This window comes from Pagrus major, chromosome 5 (assembly GCF_040436345.1).
Source record: "Pagrus major chromosome 5, Pma_NU_1.0".
Lineage (NCBI taxonomy): Eukaryota > Metazoa > Chordata > Actinopteri > Spariformes > Sparidae > Pagrus > Pagrus major.
Window position 1 is genome coordinate 9,711,835 of NC_133219.1, and position 21,981 is coordinate 9,733,815.

General features: G+C 40.0%; 1 protein-coding gene across 1 annotated transcript; it reads left to right on the forward strand.

Annotated features, from left to right (window-relative positions):
• The first annotated feature begins 4,342 nt into the window (after window positions 1–4,342).
• Window positions 4,343–8,224, forward strand: stc1 (stanniocalcin 1). Its single transcript, XM_073466944.1, has 4 exons — window positions 4,343–4,523; window positions 6,258–6,400; window positions 6,543–6,754; window positions 7,924–8,224. The coding sequence occupies exons 1-4, from the start codon at window positions 4,343–4,345 to the stop codon at window positions 8,222–8,224; spliced, it is 837 nt and encodes a 278-aa protein (XP_073323045.1).
• Window positions 8,225–21,981: the final 13,757 nt, after the last annotated feature.

Consider the following 21,981-nt stretch of genomic DNA (forward strand, 5'->3'; position numbering starts at 1 on the left):
CTTTTTTTCTTAACTGTGTTCATTCTCTGTAACAGATCTGTCCTTTCAGTGAACTCTGCCCTCTACTTCCAGCACCATGCCAATGTTGTCTGCTGTATTTCTGAAAACAATACGAATCACCTTCTTCTACCTGACAAAGGAATTCATTATCCTTTCCCCCAGAGGACGCAGAAGTGGTCTTCTCAAATGTGTTTGTGGTGTGGCGCCGCTCCAAAAAGGAAGAATCTGCAGTGATGTGCGAACAAGGACGAGACCGACTTCCAAACTCATGAATAAACTCTCAATTCACGCCTTCAGTTTCAGCCGAGACGCTCCGAACCCCCACCCACCTGAGTGAGAAAAAAGCACAGGGAAGCAATAAATGCAAGAGCAGCAACATATTCATGGAAAGCATGAATATCAGCTCAACATCTGACTCAAATCTAAACATTGTTCAGATTGTTGTTTTCTTCAGGTTTTTTTTTAGGAGTGCTGACATAACCAATCAGCAAGTGGGCTCGTCTTTGACATCCTGCTTTCCTCCCCTCATTTGCAAAGAGGAGAACAAGTCATCACGCTGGAACAACCCGATCGCCAGAATAAATGTTTGCTAAGTGTGTGTCTGCAAAACCACAGATAACTTCAAACTGAATGTTTTCTTTATGTTGCAACTTTACGTTTGTTTAGGTTGGATTTTCTATTTACCTCTCTTAGGTTTAGTCACCAAAAACACTTGGTGAGGGTTAGGAAAACATCATGGTTTGGCTTAAAATACCTGTTTTGGTCGCCATGATCATGGATGGAGATGTCGGTAGGTCTGTTGAAAAAACACCAGCTTTTGTCACCACAAAAACAGCTGGAAACTTCCTCAGATGTCCTTAAACATATTCAGTGGTGTGACTCAAGCTGCGGTCGGTCGTTTGGCAGCCTTGTTGTAATAACGGCACCTTCGTCCCCGTCACCTGCCATGTGAAAGTCAGCTAAAAAGCATATAATGTGAACGTGATATGCTACGTTTGCTACTAATGTCAAACATTACGTACGTATCTGTGGTTTGCAGAAACGTTGACTGCTAACATTATATCCTGGCGACTGGGCTGCTCTGGAAACTCCTTTGTTGTAATGGAAAGAGATGCTAAAAGTTGGACAGTCAAACTGAAAATATGGACAGAAAAGACTGAAGACTGTCTAAATAGTTCCACTAAAGTACAGAAAGATTATAGACCGTAATGTCTGGTCATTTTTTAAACAGTCATCAGTCTTCAAGCTGTCTAAATTCGAAGAAATCAGTTTGACATGTAACGTATGTCCTTCGGGGACTGGAGTGTTGATAATGATTGATTGTGACAGGACATAATGGTGCATTCATTAGGTTGTTACGTTCATATTCTCCTTCCATTAGAAAGGCTATTGGTGCTGCTGGCAGGGGGCCATATTTGGATTCCCCAGCAGAGATAAGGTGCCAGCAGCTTGACATCATGCCCAACTGACAACGCTCCGGGAGAAATTAGGGTTACAGCACAAATGATTGCCAAAGACAACCAGAACACGGAGGAGAGACACAAAGAGGCCTTTTCTCCTCTCAGGAAAAATGATTTGACATAACATGCAAGGAAAATATCATAAATCTTCTACTAATGGGAAAACTAATGGGGTGATTTGTGTTTGGCACACAGTAACACCTGTAATAACCTGTATATCTGATGGGAAGTTGGTCTGTTCACTTGATCCAGCATGAGCGAATTTCTAAAAGCTACTTCCACAAATAAAGAAGTTTTTTACTATACATCTGTTACTGCACAACATTTCTTTTATTCCACATTGTTATCATCAGGACAATTCAGCTTCCTAGTGTCTGATACTGTCTGTTATAGTCGAGCGTTTCTCCGGGTGAAGAGGCGTGAGGCCTCCATGATTAATGATAGCTTAGAGTCCCACACATCATCCTCTGTATGCCGGCACGTGCAGCTGCAAGTTAGTGGACTCTGAGCCAACATTTCACCAACTTAGGAAGAAGAGAATGGAGAATTAGGTCAACAGTGATCATTACCCGCACTTTATGTCAACAACACGGGTAGTTTATCTTCACATTAAGTAGATTCCCTTAAGTTAAAGCAACAATGCTGTCATCACTCAGCACGGTTCAGGAAAATGCCAGAGTGATAAAAAATCATTTGAATATTCTGGTTTGATATTTGGACAAAGGCGTTCATGTCTGGCTGAGATCGCAACACATTTGACTGAAATACTAGTTGGTTAAATGGGTTTGCATTTGTTGACTTTAGGGAGTGTAGAAAAATGATTTGGGGTGGGAGACCATAAAAAAGCAAGCTCGTCCCTAGTCTTATTAATTTAATTTATTTTCTCGTAGAAAAACATGCACCACCCTTCCACCAACATCACAAAGTAACTGACAACTAAAAGAGGCAAAACATAAAAATGTAAATGTGCACTTTACTTTGTGGGATAATGATTTTTCACAATAGCCACCAAGACACACATGAGAAAGAGTGAAACTATCAATTGACCAATTTCTGTCAGTCCATTTACAGCCACAAGGCAATGTGTACGAACGTTGTTTGTGTGTTAAGACTGAAGCAAAGGTGCATTAATGATCTTATTATATTAGTTACTTTCCCAAACTGAGAAAATATAAGTGTAACTTCCAAACGTATCATTCCAAAAGTTGCCGAACTAGACAAACAAGACAGCAACATTTGATGCTTAACTTAACATTTTAGATTCAACCTAATCGACAGAATAAACATTGGCAATGTACGTTTCTTCACACCACGGATATGTTGACAACACTGCCTATGCTCTGGTTAGGTTAAGGCATGTTTTGTCTTAAAATACCTGTTTTAGTTGACAAAGCTGGAGATGTCTGGAGGTCTCATGAAGTTTTGTGCTCATGCTCTGGTTTGCTTTAGGCACAAAAACCACTTGGTTTGGAAAGGATCGTGTTTGGCTTGAAATACCTGGCTTTGTTGCCACAAACACAGCTGGAAATTGTCCCGAGGTCTTGTTAAAAATATCCAGTGGTGATATGACAGGTAGTGTGGAAATGTCAATATAGTACGTAGCCTGTGACATGTGCAAATGTGAATGTATCAGTGGTTTGCAGAAACGTGACCTGCCAACATTTTATAGACTAACTTTGTGTAACATATTCAAATGTACTAATTCTGTTATGCGGGAGCACTTTGACAAGAGAAGAAGAGAAGGCTGAAATCAGATATTTAAAAGTGCAATATGTGTGAATCTGGCCACCTGTTGAACTCCAAACAGATAGGGGCAGCAAATCAACAGATCAGCTAACTGCTGCTAACTCTTTATGACTGTAGCTACTGTTAGCTCAGTTAGCCGTGCAGCTAGCCAGGGAGTTGGTGTTTACACTGTTGGCAAAGGAACTTTTGGACAGCCGGGAGAAAGGTTTTTGTGCCCGGGGCTAGCTTGTTAGCATGCTAACTTCAGTAGATATCCGTACAAAACAATACATAGACGTCTTTGACATAACGCTACTATTGGTTTTTCTTCACATTATGTTGATAATTTGAGCTATTTTTTGAAAGGTTTAAGCTAAAATTCTTAAATACTGCACCTTTAAAAAACAAAAACTCTCCTGTACACTCCCAAAAACTCATTCACTCATTCACACAACTCCATTCAGGTATCAAATAATTTAGCTACAGTCCCTTACCTGTTAACTTGATTTCATGTAAGTCTGCACATACTTTAGGGATTACAGCACACAATATGGACAGTCAGAAAAAAAGGTGCAACTCCTCGCTATTTAAATCATTTATAGCATAAGACGATTCATTATAAGCCAAATTATTCCGTAAATTAGGAATGATTAGATGAACGTAAGTCACTTCTCAATCTACTTTAGGATTGAATGGAAGTGTTTGTGAAGCCACAGTGACAGGTGGACAGAGAGGGTGAAATATCATGTAACATGCAGTCATTTAAAAAGTCTCTAATGTGAAACTAACGGAATAAAAATGATATTTATATTCTCGTTCTTGTCTTCGTAAGAAATAATCCCCATATTCTCCACGCAGAGCTGTAACATCCTCAGTGTTGGCCGCTGTTAAATGATTTTATCAATTAGTAGTGGAGAGACCAGGACCACGGTCTCGAATCCTGCGTTCTGATTGGTCCAAACGCAGAACTCGTAATGTTCAGCGCTCCCATATAAACCCATGCAGACTTGACATCGGTTCTATCTGTCATGCAAGTCAAAAGGATAGTGAGGAGTCCAATGTAAAGAAATTGCTGGCAGCTGACTTGTGATAGCCTACATTTGTTCTGTTTCCGGCGCTGCAGAAGCTTCTTTTTTTTTTTGGAGCGTTTCATTCTTATGAATTACACACAAAGCAGGAGGCGTCTCTTTACATTTAGTTGTATAATCTGTGTTGAGAGGACGATGCCTTTGAGGACCGGACTTTTTCTCCTGATGGTGCTGAACGCATCTGCATATGAACTGGATCAAAACGAGTCTTATTCGCCCAGGAGAGCACGCTTTTCTGCCAATAGCCCTTGTAAGTAACACGCTGCTCCCATCTGCATATCTCAGAGTGCACTGCTTGCTTTTTTTTTTTTTTTTTACACACCATTTCCACAATGCACAGCCTTTACCTTTGCTCGGTTACTATGAGGAGGTTTTTTTTTTAAATCCCTCATAATTTTTTTTTCTTGGCCTATGCAGCCTTTTTCTGTCTGAACGAGCGCGTTGATTCACGGAGAAGGCTGCGGGATTAACGCTGTGGTTTTTGCCGGTGTCCTGCCGGCAACAGATGAGCATGGAGCTTGGTGCTGACACCTGAGAGTGCAGGCTGTGTCATGCTGATCTGAGTCTCTTTCTCACGGCTTTGCCTGCTGCATTATAGTGGACTTTTTTTTTCAGAGCATTAAACATAAAGCTTCCTGTGTAGCCTTAATGTGCAGAAAAAGAAGTAGGCTACACCATTATGTTCCCATCTCAGTGTGCCTCAGTAAAAGCTTCTGTCACTGTTTGTCACTGGGGCTGTGCCTTTTGGACAAATACATGCAAATCTATTAGTTGTCATTTTCTTATCCATCAAAGCAGAGAAAGAGTTAAAACCCCATCCAGAAATGACACTGCGAAGCATAAGAATCTGCATGTCTTCATTCAAATGTGGACTTTTCCTCTCTAACACAAAGGTACAGCCCAGTGATAAAAGGCAGTGGGTAACAGGGATGCTGATTCGCTTCTGCAGGAATTGCTTCATCATCATAAGATTTGCAGCTCACTCTCTGTATTTTGAGAACAATCTCTGGTCCCTGGTGGCAGGCTGACTTTATCTGACTGTGCAGGTCAGCATGGGGCCCCAGATTTGAAGACTGCCAAGTAGGCTTAGTCTCCGCGGTGACATTTCTTAATGGTTATTACAAAGGATTTGAGTCAGGCTGCTTGCCATCGCAGTGGATTCTTGGATGAAGACGAAGGGAAACCAACTATCTGGATACACTGATTTACAGATTATGTTTTAAAGCTCTGCCTCGGTGTAACATTTCAAGTCGGTTGCAAGGACTTAGAGCTGTGCTTCTAATGGCTGAGATCAGTTTTTTGGAAATGGATTGACCGATGATGAAGGGTAGCTGTTTAAATAGATGGGGATCAGGGTTAGTTGTGGGTTAATCAGCTTAATAACTATTCCAGTCATGTGATGCTCCTGGAATGAACATGACAGCATTTTCTGAACATGTATTTCATTACGTATCAGTTTAACTGGACTGTGACGTGTGCTTAGTTAATAGTCAAGGACATTAAAGTGGTCCTCAAATTCAGCTTGACAATTGCAGCTTCTGTAATAATTGAAGACTTGTGGCAGCGTGCATGTGTATGAGTGCATGTGTGCCAGCGGTACAAGTGTATGTTTGTGTGTTTCGACAGGCACGCCAACAATTTTCAGGAAACTCTTCGGTATTTCTGGTGCTGTTCATCCAAGCTCTGCTGAAAAGAACCAAACAGTGGAATATAGGCCGCTGCCAAGAGAAAAGTGCACTTGTGCCAAATAGTGTCTGAGCCTCTCCGAGTTGTAAGGTGTCCAATCTCCAGTCAAGTCACTATTTGCCCCGAGTGACTGTACGTCTTTTGTGAATCACCAAAGTATGAAAATTCTCTTTTGTCCGCCACATTTTTTCGCTGCAACCCTGGCAACCCTTGTGTAATGAGCTCATTGAGTGTGCAGTGATTCCCAGTGAACCCACTGTTGGCTCCCCTGCTGATGGTCCATTCTTTGTGCCCACAGCAGATGTGGCACGCTGTCTCAACAGTGCCCTCCAAGTTGGCTGCGGAGCCTTCGCCTGCCTGGAAAACTCAACTTGTGACACAGATGGCATGCATGACATCTGCAAGTCCTTCCTATACAGTGCTGCTAAATTTGACACTCAGGTACACACTTAAACTCATTCCACAAACACTACATACGTACATACAGTTTCTCTCTGTTTTCTGCGTGCACATGAGCTGTGTAGGAATACATGGGTGTAACAGTCGGGGCAAGAATGTGTGAATCACTGCTGTTTTTTTACAGGGTAAAGCATTTGTGAAGGAGAGCCTTAAGTGCATTGCCAATGGCATCACCTCGAAGGCATTCCCCACCATCCGCCGCTGCTCCACCTTCCAAAGAATGATATCTGAAGTCCAAGAGGAGTGCTACAGCAAGCTGGATATCTGCACTGTGGCCCGATCGAATCCAGATGCTATTGGCGAAGTGGCACAGCTACCAAGTCACTTCCCGAATAGGTGAGCTGAATATGTTTTACAAATACTCTGAAAACAAGGTGATCGAGGTTAGGATCTGATGATGCATGGCATGTCATCTCAGAACTTGAAGCTTGTGATGGTCAGAAACTTGATCTCGATCTAAAAACAAGGCTTATTTCTCCATTTAAGGTCAAATAAGTGAAGGAGACCGCCGGACATCTTTAAATCATTCTTAAAATTATAAATATACATGCCTGGCACGTTTCATTTGACCCTGATTTCTGCAGCATGCATACATTTGTATTGATTTCCATGTTTTGGTTACCATCTGCTTCATAAATCTTCCGTACAATGAAAAGAAAATGAAACAGGCATATCAAGTTTGCATGTTTTCGTTCCCATTGTTGTTGTAATACCTGAAGGATTGCAGTTTGGGAGCGGATACAAAAGGGCTCGGAGGGTGGAACACGAGGCTTTGTACGGTCTCTCCCATATGGATGACAGCAGACGTCAGAGCACGTGTGCAGATACGTAGAAATATCTGTGAGGATTTGAACTGTTAGAGGGTACAAGAGGAATATATTTTGGCTAACGCTGCAACTAATGATTGTTTTCATTACTAATTAATCGTTTAGTCTATAAAATGTAAAAAAATTGGGGAAAATGCTCATCGTGTCGGTACTTTTGTTTGATATTTGTGCTCATAAAAAGGACAAAAAAGGTTAATTGATTCATTTTCAGTCGACAAATTGATCAATTGACTAAAAGTTGCAGCTCTATTCTGATATTATTTAGTAGAGACAGATAGACATAAGAAATATGCAAGATGAGAGATTAAGTGCATCATGGGAGCACATATTGTAGTATTGGTGTCATTTATGCTTGAAAACTGACTGTAACAATGAATCTATTATCAAAACAGCTGGCAATTGATTTTAATTCGATTGATCTTGATCAATTGACTTATCATTGCACCTGTATTTCTATTTTAAACAGCAAAGAAAGAGATAGGAAAGATGCAAAGGAAGTGATTAAGTGCATCATTGGAGCACATTTTGTCTTGAAACATGACTGAAACAAATAATTGATTATCAAAATAGCTGGCAATTCATTAATCATGCTCTTAATGTGGCCATGCTGTACATTTTTAAAAAATATTTGGCTTAAAGCGTCTTACAAAGACATTCTGTGATGCTTTGTTTTCCTAGGTTTTACGGTAAGCTGCTACAGAGCCTGATGGACTGCGATGAGGACACGGTGGACCGCGTCAGGACCAGCATGGTGTCGCGGCTGGGCCCAGAGATGACCATGCTTATTCAGCTGCTGCAGAACAAGCCCTGCCCATCCACTGCTGTGGCTGCAGCTGCCGCCATCCCAACTGGAGTGGAGGGCCGTGGGAGCTGGCGCTGGTCCATGGGTCCCCATATGTACAAGATCCAGCCTAATCTGCGAAACAGAGACTCTGCCAGTCATTTTGGCAAAAAGCGCTCTGCCAGTGACAGCTCCTAACTTCCACTCAGATTCAAAAAACTCCACACACTCCTCAAAAACATCATTAAAGCTCCTCTATTCCCTAGGGGTGACAAAATACATTCCTCCGCTAGACTGGAAGTTACAGAAATATGCACCTCTAGGGAATGCCGGAACGCCCATAGAGTTGATATCAGAGTTTGATTGTTGTTATATTGTATATCCTACACTTTAGGCTTGAGAGAACCCCCCCTTCCATCGACTGTCCGCTCACAGTTAGTGTTGAACATGTGGCTCGTTGCATCTGTGCAACATGGTCCTGCTCACTCCTCTTCACCTCCTCCAACAGAGATGAATCCTTAAGATGTCTTTCGATGCCACGCAAAAAAAAGAGAAAAAAAAACAGCCATAGTGGTTCACGCCTCTAGAGCACAAGTTTAAAAGAAAAGACTCTCATAATCTAGACATTTGTTCATGAATAGAAATCAGTAGTTTATTGATAGGGAATTATTGGTAGATGTATTTAATATTTCAGCGATGAGACCAGTCAAATTGTGAGCATGAGATGTGGAGCTTCATATCTATTTTCTGACACTAATATAACAGATAAATGTACTGTAGTTATCTGAGACAGCCATAGCTAGCCCTCTAAAAGAGAGTGCTTACACGGAGTGAGGTCTGCAGAGGTTTCATGATAACCTTTAAGAGGTTACCTTAAACTGACCAAAAAACTACAAACTGCCCTGAATGCTATTCATGAAATACCAAAATAGTGTATAGCTATAGCACTTATAAATGTTCTTGTTTCTTTCTGATGGTCACGTGTTTCAAATCGTCATCCTGCACATAAGGATTGTCCAGGTCACGGCCAAGTCTAACTATCAGAAAAAAAGTCCATTTTGCATATTTTGTATCCAGACACTTGTAATGCATATGACTGTTGAGCTCCGCAGTATATGTGGGACCATGTTTAGTGGAATCTGTGTCCGTGTTCTTAAGCGAGCGTGAAGCAGTAGTGTATGTGCAGTAGCTGATTAGCGCGTTCACCGATGAGACTGAGAGCAGCCATCTTCTTGGACTGATGATCATCATTCTCTGAGGTGAATAACGTGACATACACGCCGGCTTCCAGTGTCGAGATAGAGAATGACTATTTAAAAAAAAGCCTTGTTGGAATGATATTTATTTTCCTACTATATTATTTAATGTTTTTTTTATTTGAATGCATTATTGTAGTTTTAATTAGTTTACAGATTTAACAAGCAGTTCAGTCATGGCTCCTATTTGAACATGAGCTCTATGCCAAAAAAAAAAAAAAGAAACAGGTGAGCTGACACTCCGGTGACTGAATGGGACCCATGTAATGACTCTGTGCTGGCCATAGGGGAACAAGGTTGGTCATTCAAGTCAGGTGATCTACTTTATGGGTGTTACAAGGGACCACAACAAAACGATAGCTTCATTTTGACACACGTTCTGGTTCTAACGAAAGGTTGTCATTGCAGCTGCTAGATGATACAGTGCTGGGTTCATGCACAATATTGAACATTGGTCAGGTATAATCACAGTAAAACAAACACCAGCATCAAGGATCCTTGTAGGGAGGTTATTGGATGGTTCTGTCCTCGTCTTTGGTGCTTTTCTTCCTTTAGGTGGCTACATATAGATAGATTCTAACTGTAGCTAGTGTCAGCAATTATCCTCGTCCTTGCATTTCTTTCCTTTATTGTCTAAGTTTTATACGATTTTTGTTGATTCTGATATACATTCGAGAAAAAGATAGGAAAGGTGACATGCATGCTTTCTTTAAAGCCCCTGAAAATGTAGTATTTTCTTGCAACATTTAATATTAATAACTAAATAAGCAGCAGTTACTGTCACGTGTGAAATCACGTTTTGACAAGTGAAAGGCTTTTTTCACGTGAAGTAAAATATTAATATATCACAGTAAAATAGTGTCACGTGTGGACTTGACAATCTGACACTGATTGATTTTTTCACATATAAATGAAGATTTTCAAACTTTAGTGAAATAGTTAATTTTTGAGTCTTGTTTTCAACTCATCAAATACTGACGCTTATCCGACCTATGATCCCAAAGCTTTAGTACTTGACGAGTTGGGAAGCATCAGTATTACTATCTTACCAACAGGACATTTATGTGTGATGTGCTTTGTTTCACATGTGGATTAGAATTGCCACATATGGAAACATGAAATTTGATTGTAACCATTCAAATTCCACATTTTAACACATTTTCACTAAAAATGTAACATGTCAAAATAAAATAATGGCACATGTGGACTGGGCTATTTCAAACGTCATTGGCTTTTTTCACATGTGAATTACATACATTCATATCTGATTGGCTATTTTCACATGTGAACTGAAATTTTAACATGACCCAATCAAATAATGTTACATGTGAATAATTTCAAAACTGTTTGGGTTTTTTCACATATGAATTTAAATTTCAATGTCAGAAATTAATGTTTTCGCTTGTGAATTATATGCGATCATACGTGATTGGCTTATTGTTTTAAAACCTGATTGGTGCTTGAAAGTACATGATGTGCACAGACCCAACAGTACAGACTGAAATCTATCATGATAAATATCCATAACTGTTAAAAGTTTTCAGAAAATAGTCATAGCTAGAAGTTAAAAATATGTTTTCCGGGCATTTACTGGAATGATGTGTTCCAGGATGACAGTGCTCCGACCCAGCAGGCACTCAGTAGGTTGAAGAGACCACACGGTGTCTCTCTTTGTTACATGACAAAGAAATTGAGGGGGGAAAAAAACTCGACAGACAATGTTCTCAGACAATGTCTAAGGTCCAGAAGTTTCATACACTCGGTTGACTTTGGATAAAGCATTTTTCTGCCAAGACTGCACAGGGATTTAGCTACAAACAAGCAGCACAAGTCAAAGTGAGAAGGGACATTGTACATGAACATCAGTGTAACAAAAAGTACATTTTTTCTCTACATTTTTTTTCAGATAAGACTGCTTGTTGCATGGCCTTCGGAGATCGAGACAATCATTCAGAATCAGTAGATCAGTGCAGAGTCACAGTCACTGAGAACAGTCTTCATGCTGGTGTTTGTTTTATCTATACCTGGGAGATAGACGGTGGTTCGAGGAGTTAATCAATGGCGTGAGTTAGTTTCTGCATATGTTTGTGCACATTACAAATGCAATATAGAGATGAACTTGGAACCAGGGCTGGCTTCAGTTAACAATAAAGCAGTTTGACTCAGAATCATGATGGATTGCTGAGCAAAAAGGTTCTGCTTGCCTGATTTTGACTGCCATTATAGTTTCATGAAAGGAACTGAACCCAGTCCTGTTTGAAAAAGAGTGAATTTATATATTGTCCTATATTGATACGAGTGAAGCACAGACCAGAAAAAAACAGATGTCAGTGTCAATTTAACAGCTATGTTAAGAATTCCAAACTATGCAATAATCTCACATACAAAGGATTCACAGCAACACAGAAATTGACCTTTATTTCATTCAGTGCCAGCTGATGCTGTGTGAATAAAGCAGCAGCATGTGTGCTCTCATACTGCACTCACAGTGTGAAGGCATTGTTCCTCTGTATTGCTTTCTCTTTCTGTGGTTTTTTGTAAACTGGTGTTTCTTTTTGTTTCTGTGAATATGATCATTTCTTTTGTGTCATTTGGTGCGAAAAAAGACAGCAGTTCTGAAGGAATCACTTGGGAAGTTAAGAGCTAGAGTCACACTGTAATATATCCAAGCTTATTATTTTATGTTAAATATGCACTTTGCATCTTAACCACTATAAAGGGCATTGAAACATTCAGCACATGTGCAATTGAGACATGTTTTATTTACCCAGTGAATGGAGATCAGTTTGAATATTTTGCATCCTGAAGGGTCAGGGCTTCTTCATATGTCTGTATCTTCGTTGTCCATTGGTAAATCCAAAACCCAACAGCTGCTGCTAAACTGTTACTTCCCTGTATGATGCTGTCCAGATGCCCCTCTACTGTGGCCGCTCTGATCTGTCAACACACAGTGAGCTCAGCATCAGTCCACATTTACATCGAAACATTTTAATGTCTATCCATGTCTTCATATTTATTTTCTTGTGTCAAACATATTTGGCATGGGCAAATTGACTGTTTCCTCACCAAGTCAAATGTAATGGTAATTTCAGAGAATGTACCTGTATACTGAATGTCTGTTTTTCGACGAGGACATGCCCAGGTTAGGTGATCCATGAAGGCTCTTTGGAAAAAAACAAAAGTGAGAAAAAGTATGAGTTCACTTACTTTTTGTTTTTTGATTCAAGTATAGGGTGCTTAAGGTGGTACTGGAGCATTATTAAATTGACCCCTGGTGAGTTTTGTGAAACTGTTCCTCCTGTCAACACTAGAGACTAAAGACTCCCTCACTTCTGGCACTTCATGGTACTCTTTTCCTCTCAAGACTTGAAATAGATTGATAAATGTCGTGCTTAAACAAAATCAAAAAAGCTTCAGTGACTTGTAAAGTTTATTTTGTATTCATATATAAGTGACAGTTATTTTACTATCAGATTAAAAAAAAAGTTATCAAGGATTTAAGGAGATTACTGAAGTTTCTGATGCTATGTAACGCATGATTGACCCTTGTAAATCACTTGCACTTTAAAATATACCCATATACATATATACCCATACTGTGTATATGTTTGGGTTTTTCCTCTGTACTGAAAAGTCATGAAAGATACAAATGCATCAATTGTGTGTCTTTTGCTGATCAGAAATAAAATATTTATCAAGATATGGTATGAAACATGTTGCTGTGTTCTTTTCTCACTTATTTGGATCCATCACCACTCGCAGATTTCGTCAACATCTGCCAGTACTTTTGGCCTCTACAGTCTAAAAGGTGTTTTTAATGGATGGAAGGTAACTGCATTGTATACAGCAGTGGCAGACAGTACAAATACAACACCCCCTAAAAGATGTTTATGAACATGTTCGTCTCCTCAAAAACCACAAGAAACATAAAACGACTCACAGTCATTTGTGAAAGTGTTGTATTGTGAGACCAACAGATGGTTGATGAGAGTTTGTTTTCTAAAACACTCTGGATTTTCTTCATTCACGCCCCTTCATAAAATCAACAATAAATTTGTCACCCATGACACCATGATAATATCCAGGGTTGTTAGCATTTCTAATTTTCTCAGCATCATAAAATATGGAAACAGGCTCAGTCCTCAAGTCGCTGTCATCCCAAATGCTTCCCACCAGCTTTCAAAGAGCTGCATCTATGTCTGGTTTAGCCCCAACTCTCAAACCTGTTATGAAATTCAAGTGAAAGCTTGAAAGAAAGTTGGAATTATTCTAAAAAAAAAAAATGGTGATAATGTGCTCTGGCAAATCCATCGCAGTGGTTCAATCAGACAGCGTCCTATGAGGAGCTACTGGCGGTTAAGGGAGTTATTTAGGTGTGAAAACCAGCAACAGAAGCAAGTGCTCTCCTATTGTTGATCTGACTGGTTGCAGTGTGATAGACTGAGACAAACAAATAGATCATCCAATCACATGCCAAGTATTTTTTGAAAATTTCTAGCGCCACCTTTCCAGATGGTTCTATGTAACAAACCATCTGGCGCCTCAGGCTGTATCTAGGCACATTTTAGCTACAGACTTTCCAAGTGTGCCCCAAATCTTCATTTGAGACAATTTCATAGGACAATGTAACCTTCAGGTCTGTGCTGGGGTTGAGGCTTGCTTCATCAGCAATAGCAGCAGCATTTCCATGAATCCCACTGCTTTTCTAGCCAAGACCCACCCCTCTCTGCCTCTGATTGGTTGCCTTAGGTTGGTGAGGTTTAGGCATGAGGAATGTAGCAGCAGCATAGCTTTCAGTATGGCTGCAGGTAAAAGTAAGCAGAGAACTGATATATTACACCTGCAGTTACTGATTCTCTGGCCACTTGGGGGCAGCAGAAACAATGTATTGATACAAAACAACACATCCTCATACCAAAACCACCGACAGGTCGGTAGCCAGTGACTCATAAAATGACATATATCACCATCTGCAAAACAAACTGTCGTACGGTCTTAGTTTGGTTGGGTTGGGTTTGACACTGGACACGAACATCAGTCTCCTGGGAGCATTGTGCTCTTTACATACTTCTCCTTTGCAGCTGTACTAACTACTACAACCACGAGAGGTCACAGTCTACCAAGAAACATCAATGTGGATCTTAATAAGCTGCATTAAGTAAACCTATATGGTCATTACTCTGATGAGGAATCTGTCCAACACCTATGGATAAGCCTGTATTTAGAGTCTTTTTCTGGCTGCCTTACAAGTTTAAGTCCAATATTCACTCTCCTTTAAGCTCTGCTTTTGGTCCCTACCAACTCCTGAGAAATATATCTGTCTCTTTAGCTGCTAAATTCTCCGCTACATTCTCGGGTTAGTTGCTAATTTTGCCTGTCTGCTGTATATTGCATGCCAGGTAATGTGCAGTGGTAACAAACCAGAAAACCCAAACAATGAGCTGAAAGAAGCTATAAGGCAGAGCTGAAGGGAACTGTTGGGTCGTGATAACTCTCTGTGGGTTCATCACTCTGAGCAACCCCTTTCACATTGCACATATATCTCAGTTCATCCCCCATTATCCAAAAGGAGAATATGCTATACAGTATAGGGACTTTAAGATTTGCTTCGTCTTTTCTCCTCCTCAGACTAAGACATGACTTTAGTGTGACTTGAGCCACATGTGGATTCAAATCTGCCATCAAGCTTTCCCTGAAGATGTTTTTATGTATCCGTTTCATTGAGCTTCATTTGGTAAAAGAAAGTTCTGCACAATCTGTTGTGTACCCTGAAACTCGCAGTGAATCAGATTCCTTCCTGTGAGTGATAAAGTATCCGCTCTACCAAACACAAATCATAAGCACATTAACATTGCTATGGTTTACCACATCCCTTTAGTATGTGACAAATCCTGCAGGACCCATGAAGGAAGATGAAGGGCACTGAGAGCACCTCCTGATGAAAATGAACTTTCTTAAACTTGAGCACAAACGAGCTGAAACTGCAAAGTGCCTGTTTGCTTGGAGAGCCTGAGGAAAAGAGGGGGCAGAACGCAAGAGGCTCCATGGACGCTAATCTCAGTCAGAGGGAGATATAATTTCATGCCTATTTAGAGAAGAGTCCTGAAGGGCTTTCTCATCAGCCGCTCTCCAGTCTCATGGATAGGTGATGCAGCAGCTCTGCACACAGATTCTATCATCTCCTCCTTTAAAGAGACATTCACTCTCCGCTCATCAATGAATTTAGCACAAGCATGACGGACAGAACAAAACGCTGCTGAATGTTTCCATATGGTCAGTTTGAGAATCTGTCTCTGGCTGAGGCTTTTTGCCCAGTTACATCAGCAGCTATGTAGTGGGCAACTTTTAAAAGCAATTGGGATGGAATTACTGCTTTCAACACACAGAAACATCTTGTTGCCAGGAAACATTTGAACAGATTTTTGACCCTGTCTATTCACTTTGTTGCCTGTTGCTTGGACTGCTGCCGAGTGTATCAGCGCCCTGACAATCGCAACCAGAGTAATAATGAATAATGACCGAATTTGAATGTAATTATGCAGATGCAATTCATACCATCTGCTTGTGTGTTTTTAATTTGATGTTAATGCTTTCTAACGCTGGTAATGAAACTGTGCTCCATTTGAGCAATCAGATACAACGTGATGGTACCTTATGCCTCCAAACACGAACCTTCTGCACATGCATTTCTAAAATACATCCGTCTGCAAGGCTCACAGTGTCTCTGAAATATGAGCGGTAAATGCATGCACCCTGTAGTCAGTGATCATAAATGGCCCTGGAGCTTTTGCCTTCAAGCTGCAGGCAAGCAACAAACCGCTATTGTTTGTCATTGTTTTAACCTCTTGGTAAATTCTGAGGGAGGAAAGCAATGTGTCCATAGTGCATGCATAGTGTCAGCAATTTGATGGGACAAATGAACAATGCACTGTGGTTAGTGTGGTACGGCGATTGCCTCTCCTCTCTCCCAGTGTGTTTTATATTCATTATGTCCTTCTCTTTCCCATGAAACTTGTGGCATATTCATCAGCAGTGTGACAAATTAGATGTGCAGTGAAATGGAGTATGACTGAGAGCAGTGGAAGATTAGATCCACTCCAATCTTACCCAGCAATCACTATCCCTTCATTTCTGTGGGGAAATACCCAAGGACGGGAAAGAAAATTAGATCAAATTTTACTGAAGAAAGCGCTGGAGTGGCAGGGGAAAGAGATGAAACAGAGCATTTTCCATCGCTGCCAAAGCATCTCTAGATTTGTCTTTGGAATCAAATGCAATGCAGTTTCTGGTTCTGGATATGCTGAATACATTAAACTAAACATTTACTCTGGCTGCACAGTTGCACAGATAATACAGTCAGATAGATGGATAGTAAGTGATAGGTTCAATGCAATTTGTCCCAATCTTTTTACACCACTATGCTATTTGTGCACCTAACTACTGCCTTAGCCAATCAAACTGATGGAGCCAATTGAGCATCATATTCAGTCACTTCACTAGAGCGGTTGAAATGCTCTTGAACGCTCTCAGATCGTGCTTTCTCTTGCAGCACCTGACTATTTTAACAGCTCTCCAACTGAACAGTCGAAAAGATAGGCATGTTCCGCATAATGCTCAGCAGAGATAAGTCATAGCTTTCCTTAGTGCCGATTGCACTTGTCTTACTTGAACTATGACTTAGCCTTTCTGTAAGACGTGAAGGAAATGCTAAGACTTCAAGGACCCAATGGCAAAAGACTGGACCATAGATGAGAAACATGCATGTAGGATCTTCTAGAGAAAGATTTCAAGAACGATGAAGATATTTATATTAACTGTATCTACTTTGATTTTGTGTTAGTCTGAAAAGAAGCTCCGAGTGTTTGTGAATTCAGTGAATAACATCTGCCTGTTCTATAATATGTGTACTGAGCATAAAGTGCAAACTCAACAGCACTCTGCAGGACGCTGAATGACAATAAATTAATGATATTGATCATCAAGTGTGGATAAATTCATCCTTTTAATGAAGCCCTGGGAATTAACGCAGTGTGGCAGAGACATCTAGTGGCTGAAACTAGTTACAACACTTTCATGACACAACTTCAGCTTTCCATTTGTAATTCTATATGAAAGAACAAACCCACAAATACTCCACACTTTGGCAAAAGCTTGCATAATGATGCAGCAGTCTGTCATAGCATACATGTTTATTTCAAATATTTCACAGTGATTGCTGCCCTTATTTTCTCAGGATGCATCGGTTGCATCTCCTCATCCATCATTTTGTTCACCGAGAAACAAATAAGGTGGAATGTTGCTGTAAGATGACTACATCAAAGGACGTGTTACCACAGGAGTCCATTCTCTGGCAAAATATGTTAAAATACAACGTCATAGCCTTTCAACACACAGAAATACAAATGATAAAGGGAGATGATACATGACAAGGTTTGGTTGACATTGCTCTGGTCAGATGTATCAGAGAAGCTTGACAGCTGATGCGAGCACAGTAAGTGTGACTTTGCAAAAATGATTAAAGATGCGATACGTGAGAATTTTAGTTTAAAATGTTCAAATAATTCATTAAAATTATCAACAGATTTTGATGTTATGTCAAAGACGTCTGTGTATTGTGTTGCAGAGATATCTATAGTAGCAGAGTCAGGCCTGACTGATATAGGGCTTCCTCCCTGCTCCTCTGCCGCTTCCTGCCTTTCCAGTCCCCACCTGGTCCCGCTGTGTCTCATTCCCAGAGTCAAAATCCTGGTTGGAGTAAATCATCTTGGTTCTGTATTGTCATCAAACTGGCCTCTGTCACCTGCAGACCCCTGACTATTGCAAGGCAATGAATTCTCTTGCCCAACTAGCACTATGCACAGACCGCCACATCCAAGTCTGTTAACCTACTCTCTGAACTGCCATAATGATCTTTCCATCTTTTTTACGTTCCTTGGTCTGGGGAGAGTCAGCTATTAGCACTGCTAGCTCCACAGCTAACTGAACTAAGTGAGCTAACTAGCAAACAGCCGTTAGCAGTTAGTGGTTACTCTGGTGGTACACTGCCCCCTATTTGTTTGGAGAATGAATTCAACAGGTGGTAAATTCGTACATATTTTTAAGATTTTACGACATCATGCTATTTTTTTAATCACTTCAATATGAATAAACTGTGCCAATCCCTATGAACACGGATATGCTTCCTAAATAATGACACCGCTTGCTGCCTTCTTTTAAATTCAGTGTATAAACCACGACTACTGAATAAGTCCACACTCAAACTGAAAAGTCTCCCTCTCTGCTGAATGGAAATGTCAATGTCACGTAACAGTTTGATGAGCATCTTCAGCTGTGTGTTGGCTACAGGAGGGCTGGGTTCAGTTTCACTCAGTGCAGACAACTCTATCTCCTCTTTCAGCTGCTATCAGCCTTCTATTTTGCTGTATGATGAATTAGGGGTATTTTGTGGTAAACTGTACTTAGCTTGCTTCTTATGTTACAGCGAGGGGACAAATGTTGCAATCAGTAGGAAAGGCTTTGATTTTCAAGGGACAGGAATCACAGAAACTCATTGCTTCGAGCCTTCAGAGAACACTGCTGGAGTGATTAAGTAATTTACCCATCAAACTGGACACCCTGAAGTCCCCAAGGTGTCAAACAATTCACAGTTGACTTTGAGTCCCCCCCACCCCCCATCTGCTTTTGAGGTTCAGGTTTCTTTTTTTGTCAGTGCTTGTTTCCAGGAATATCACTTTTGAGAACCTAAGCTTTGCATTATCTTTTAAAGAACATGTTTAGGAAGCAGCTACAGTGAATACAGCTGTTAAGGACCAATATAACAAGATAAGTCTTATCTAAAGAATTGAACACTGCTTCAAGAGCACAATTTCAACTATGATGGGCCACAGCTAATAATAAGAACAACTGAATTTCTGAAAAGCGTATAGGGGAGAACAGGATAAATCATCCACTGGGTAAAATGAGCCACCATCTGTATCAATGTAACCACAAACAAAAGTAGTCATGATCTCAAATTAAGGAAGTGTACTTCATATTACGTAATTCACATTGGACTGAAGCACAGCCAGAGCAACAAAAAAAATATATTATTGTCATGCCAAATAAATTCATCTTGTTTTCTAAAGTTATCAATCCTGTATCTTTAGTGATATAGATATGTGTTGGACATTATTACATGTTAATTTAAGTCCGTGTTAGCTACAAAACAAGGTCATAAACTTAGCATAACAGTTTAGTCAAAATGGAGATTGTGGGGTAAAATGTGCCATAGGACTACATTTTTTGGATTCATTTCCATGGGTACTCAACAACCTGGGGTATATATAGTAGCTATTATTAGAAACAAATACTCTTTCATTTTGCAGTAAAATAATCAAATGTAAGAAGTGGCTCGTCTTACCCAGTTCTCCCCTACAGGCAAATGGTAAGTCGAGATACAAAATGATAATATCATATTACTACAGACTAGTAAATATCTTAATACTGAGTTTTTAAAATCTTTTCGGCTACTTTCTAGATTTGGTTTCACAAACTGAAACAATGATGGCAGTGGGTTGAGGCTGTTGAATATCCAGTTGTGGCACCACATACAGGACCACCATAAGTGCTACACAGCAACACAACACACACAGCAAACAGAAGGATACTATGTGCCTGCAGTGAAGCAACACCTCATCCGACATGATACACCAGCTCCATGCTCTCCTACACTAAACAAATGCAGGAAACAAACTACAAAATGGTAAACACAACAACAAAACTGCTTCTTAACAACTCTTTGTAGTAATTAATAGTGAAATATCTGATTGATACAATTATTGAGCTGTATGAATCTGACCTGAGGCTGATCTAGGCTTGCAGCAGGTTTAAGTTAAAACCACAGAAACAGTGACCTCTAGTGGCGAGCTGCTGATCTCTACAGCATCCAGCAGCTGGGTTATTATTGTTGATTAAACCACAGGAGCACTTTAAAGAGCAGAGGGTGGTTTTAGTTTCAGACAACACAGTTTTAAACCCGTCTTCAGATTAGCAGCTAGCTAATGACAGCGCCTAACCCTTTATGGTTCACTTACACATATCATGTTGGACATTTCAATCAATGTAGTTCTTTTCTTATTTCTCCAACACAGCCAAATTTACCCTGATAAGTACGGAAGCCCTAAAGGGCCATGCAATCATACATTTTATCCCGTGATAACGAGTTAATTTCATTTGTTTTCTCGAGATCTCGAGTTATTATCTCGAAATAACAACTGCCGTTTTCCCGAGATAATGGGATAATTTTCTCGAGATCTCGAGATAATGAAACTTTGTTTCCCGAGATAACAATATAATTAATTCGAGATCTCGAGATAATGACTGTGATATGATAGGCCTGAGATTATGGAGATGCCCGGGACCTCGTAGCTGGTCAGCTATGTAGTTAATGACGACATCAGGCTCACTTAGATTGCGCCGCTGATATAGCTGAAGCCTTGCTAACCGTCTTTTTAGATTACACACACTAATGTGTATATTATCTGTAATAGCAAGGCATAATGCTATTTCAGTCTGTGTCAGGCCTTGATTGAAGAGATATGTGACGCGGTGATCGATATGCTCCTGCTCATCTGACATTGCTACACTGAATGATGTTTCCTGCAATGATTTAATATACTACACTATCGTTTTGTTTTCTCAAGATCTCAAATTAATGATATCGTATATCGTCTCGGGAAAACAAAGTTTCGTTATCTCGAGATAATTATCCCGTTATCTCGGGAAAACGGCAGTTGTTATTTCGAGATAATAACTCGAGATCTCGAGAAAACAAATGAAATTAACTCGTTATCACGGGAAAACGGAGGAAATAAAATGTATGAATGCATGGCCCTTTAGGGCTTCCGTAGATAAGAGATGTAATTGGCCTTAATTAGGTAACCAGCCTAACTCTTCATTGTCATTGTGGAGGATGCAAACTCAACAGGTGAAACTATGAGTCAGTAGAAGGTTCTTAAAACCAACCAGCAGAGTCATTCTTTGGTTGTGAGTTTGAGTGTCGTCTCTTTACTGGCACAGCAGAGTTTACCATATAGTTAAGTGAAAATAATTCACTGAAAAACACACACTCACACTGTGAATTAACATTAATTAACTTATTATCCATTTCTGTGTAAAAGGTGCACTCTGTGGTTTTGGGGAAGAAATCTTAATCAGAAGATCTTCATCGACTGATTTTTAATGTCTAAACAAACTAAATAAACAAACTCTCTTTGTTTTCATGACTGAATAAACTGAATAAACAAACTGAGCTTAAAGGACAACACAGTTTCATACTGTTTCACTTTGTTTATATATGGCGGACCCTGCCACCTTTCTAGCTTCACCAGTGTTCTGGGACCTTATTTTCCTCTGAGAACAGCTTGTTTATTCAGTTATGGAAAAAATACATATTCCTAAATTGTATTATTACCTCATTAATATTGAAAAAATATAAAAATTCTGAGTTTGAATTTCTTCTTTAAAACTACATAGTGCCCCTTTAACTAATCAAGAGATCCATCCTACAATTCATGCATTAAATCATCCTACAGTTAACCTCATTATAAAGGTTTATCCTTCACCATGTCATCTATTATTACTCCGTTTGTCTTAAATAACACCCCTGTCCGCAGCTGTGGAATGTAACTAAGTATGTTTACTCAAGTCCTGTACTTATAT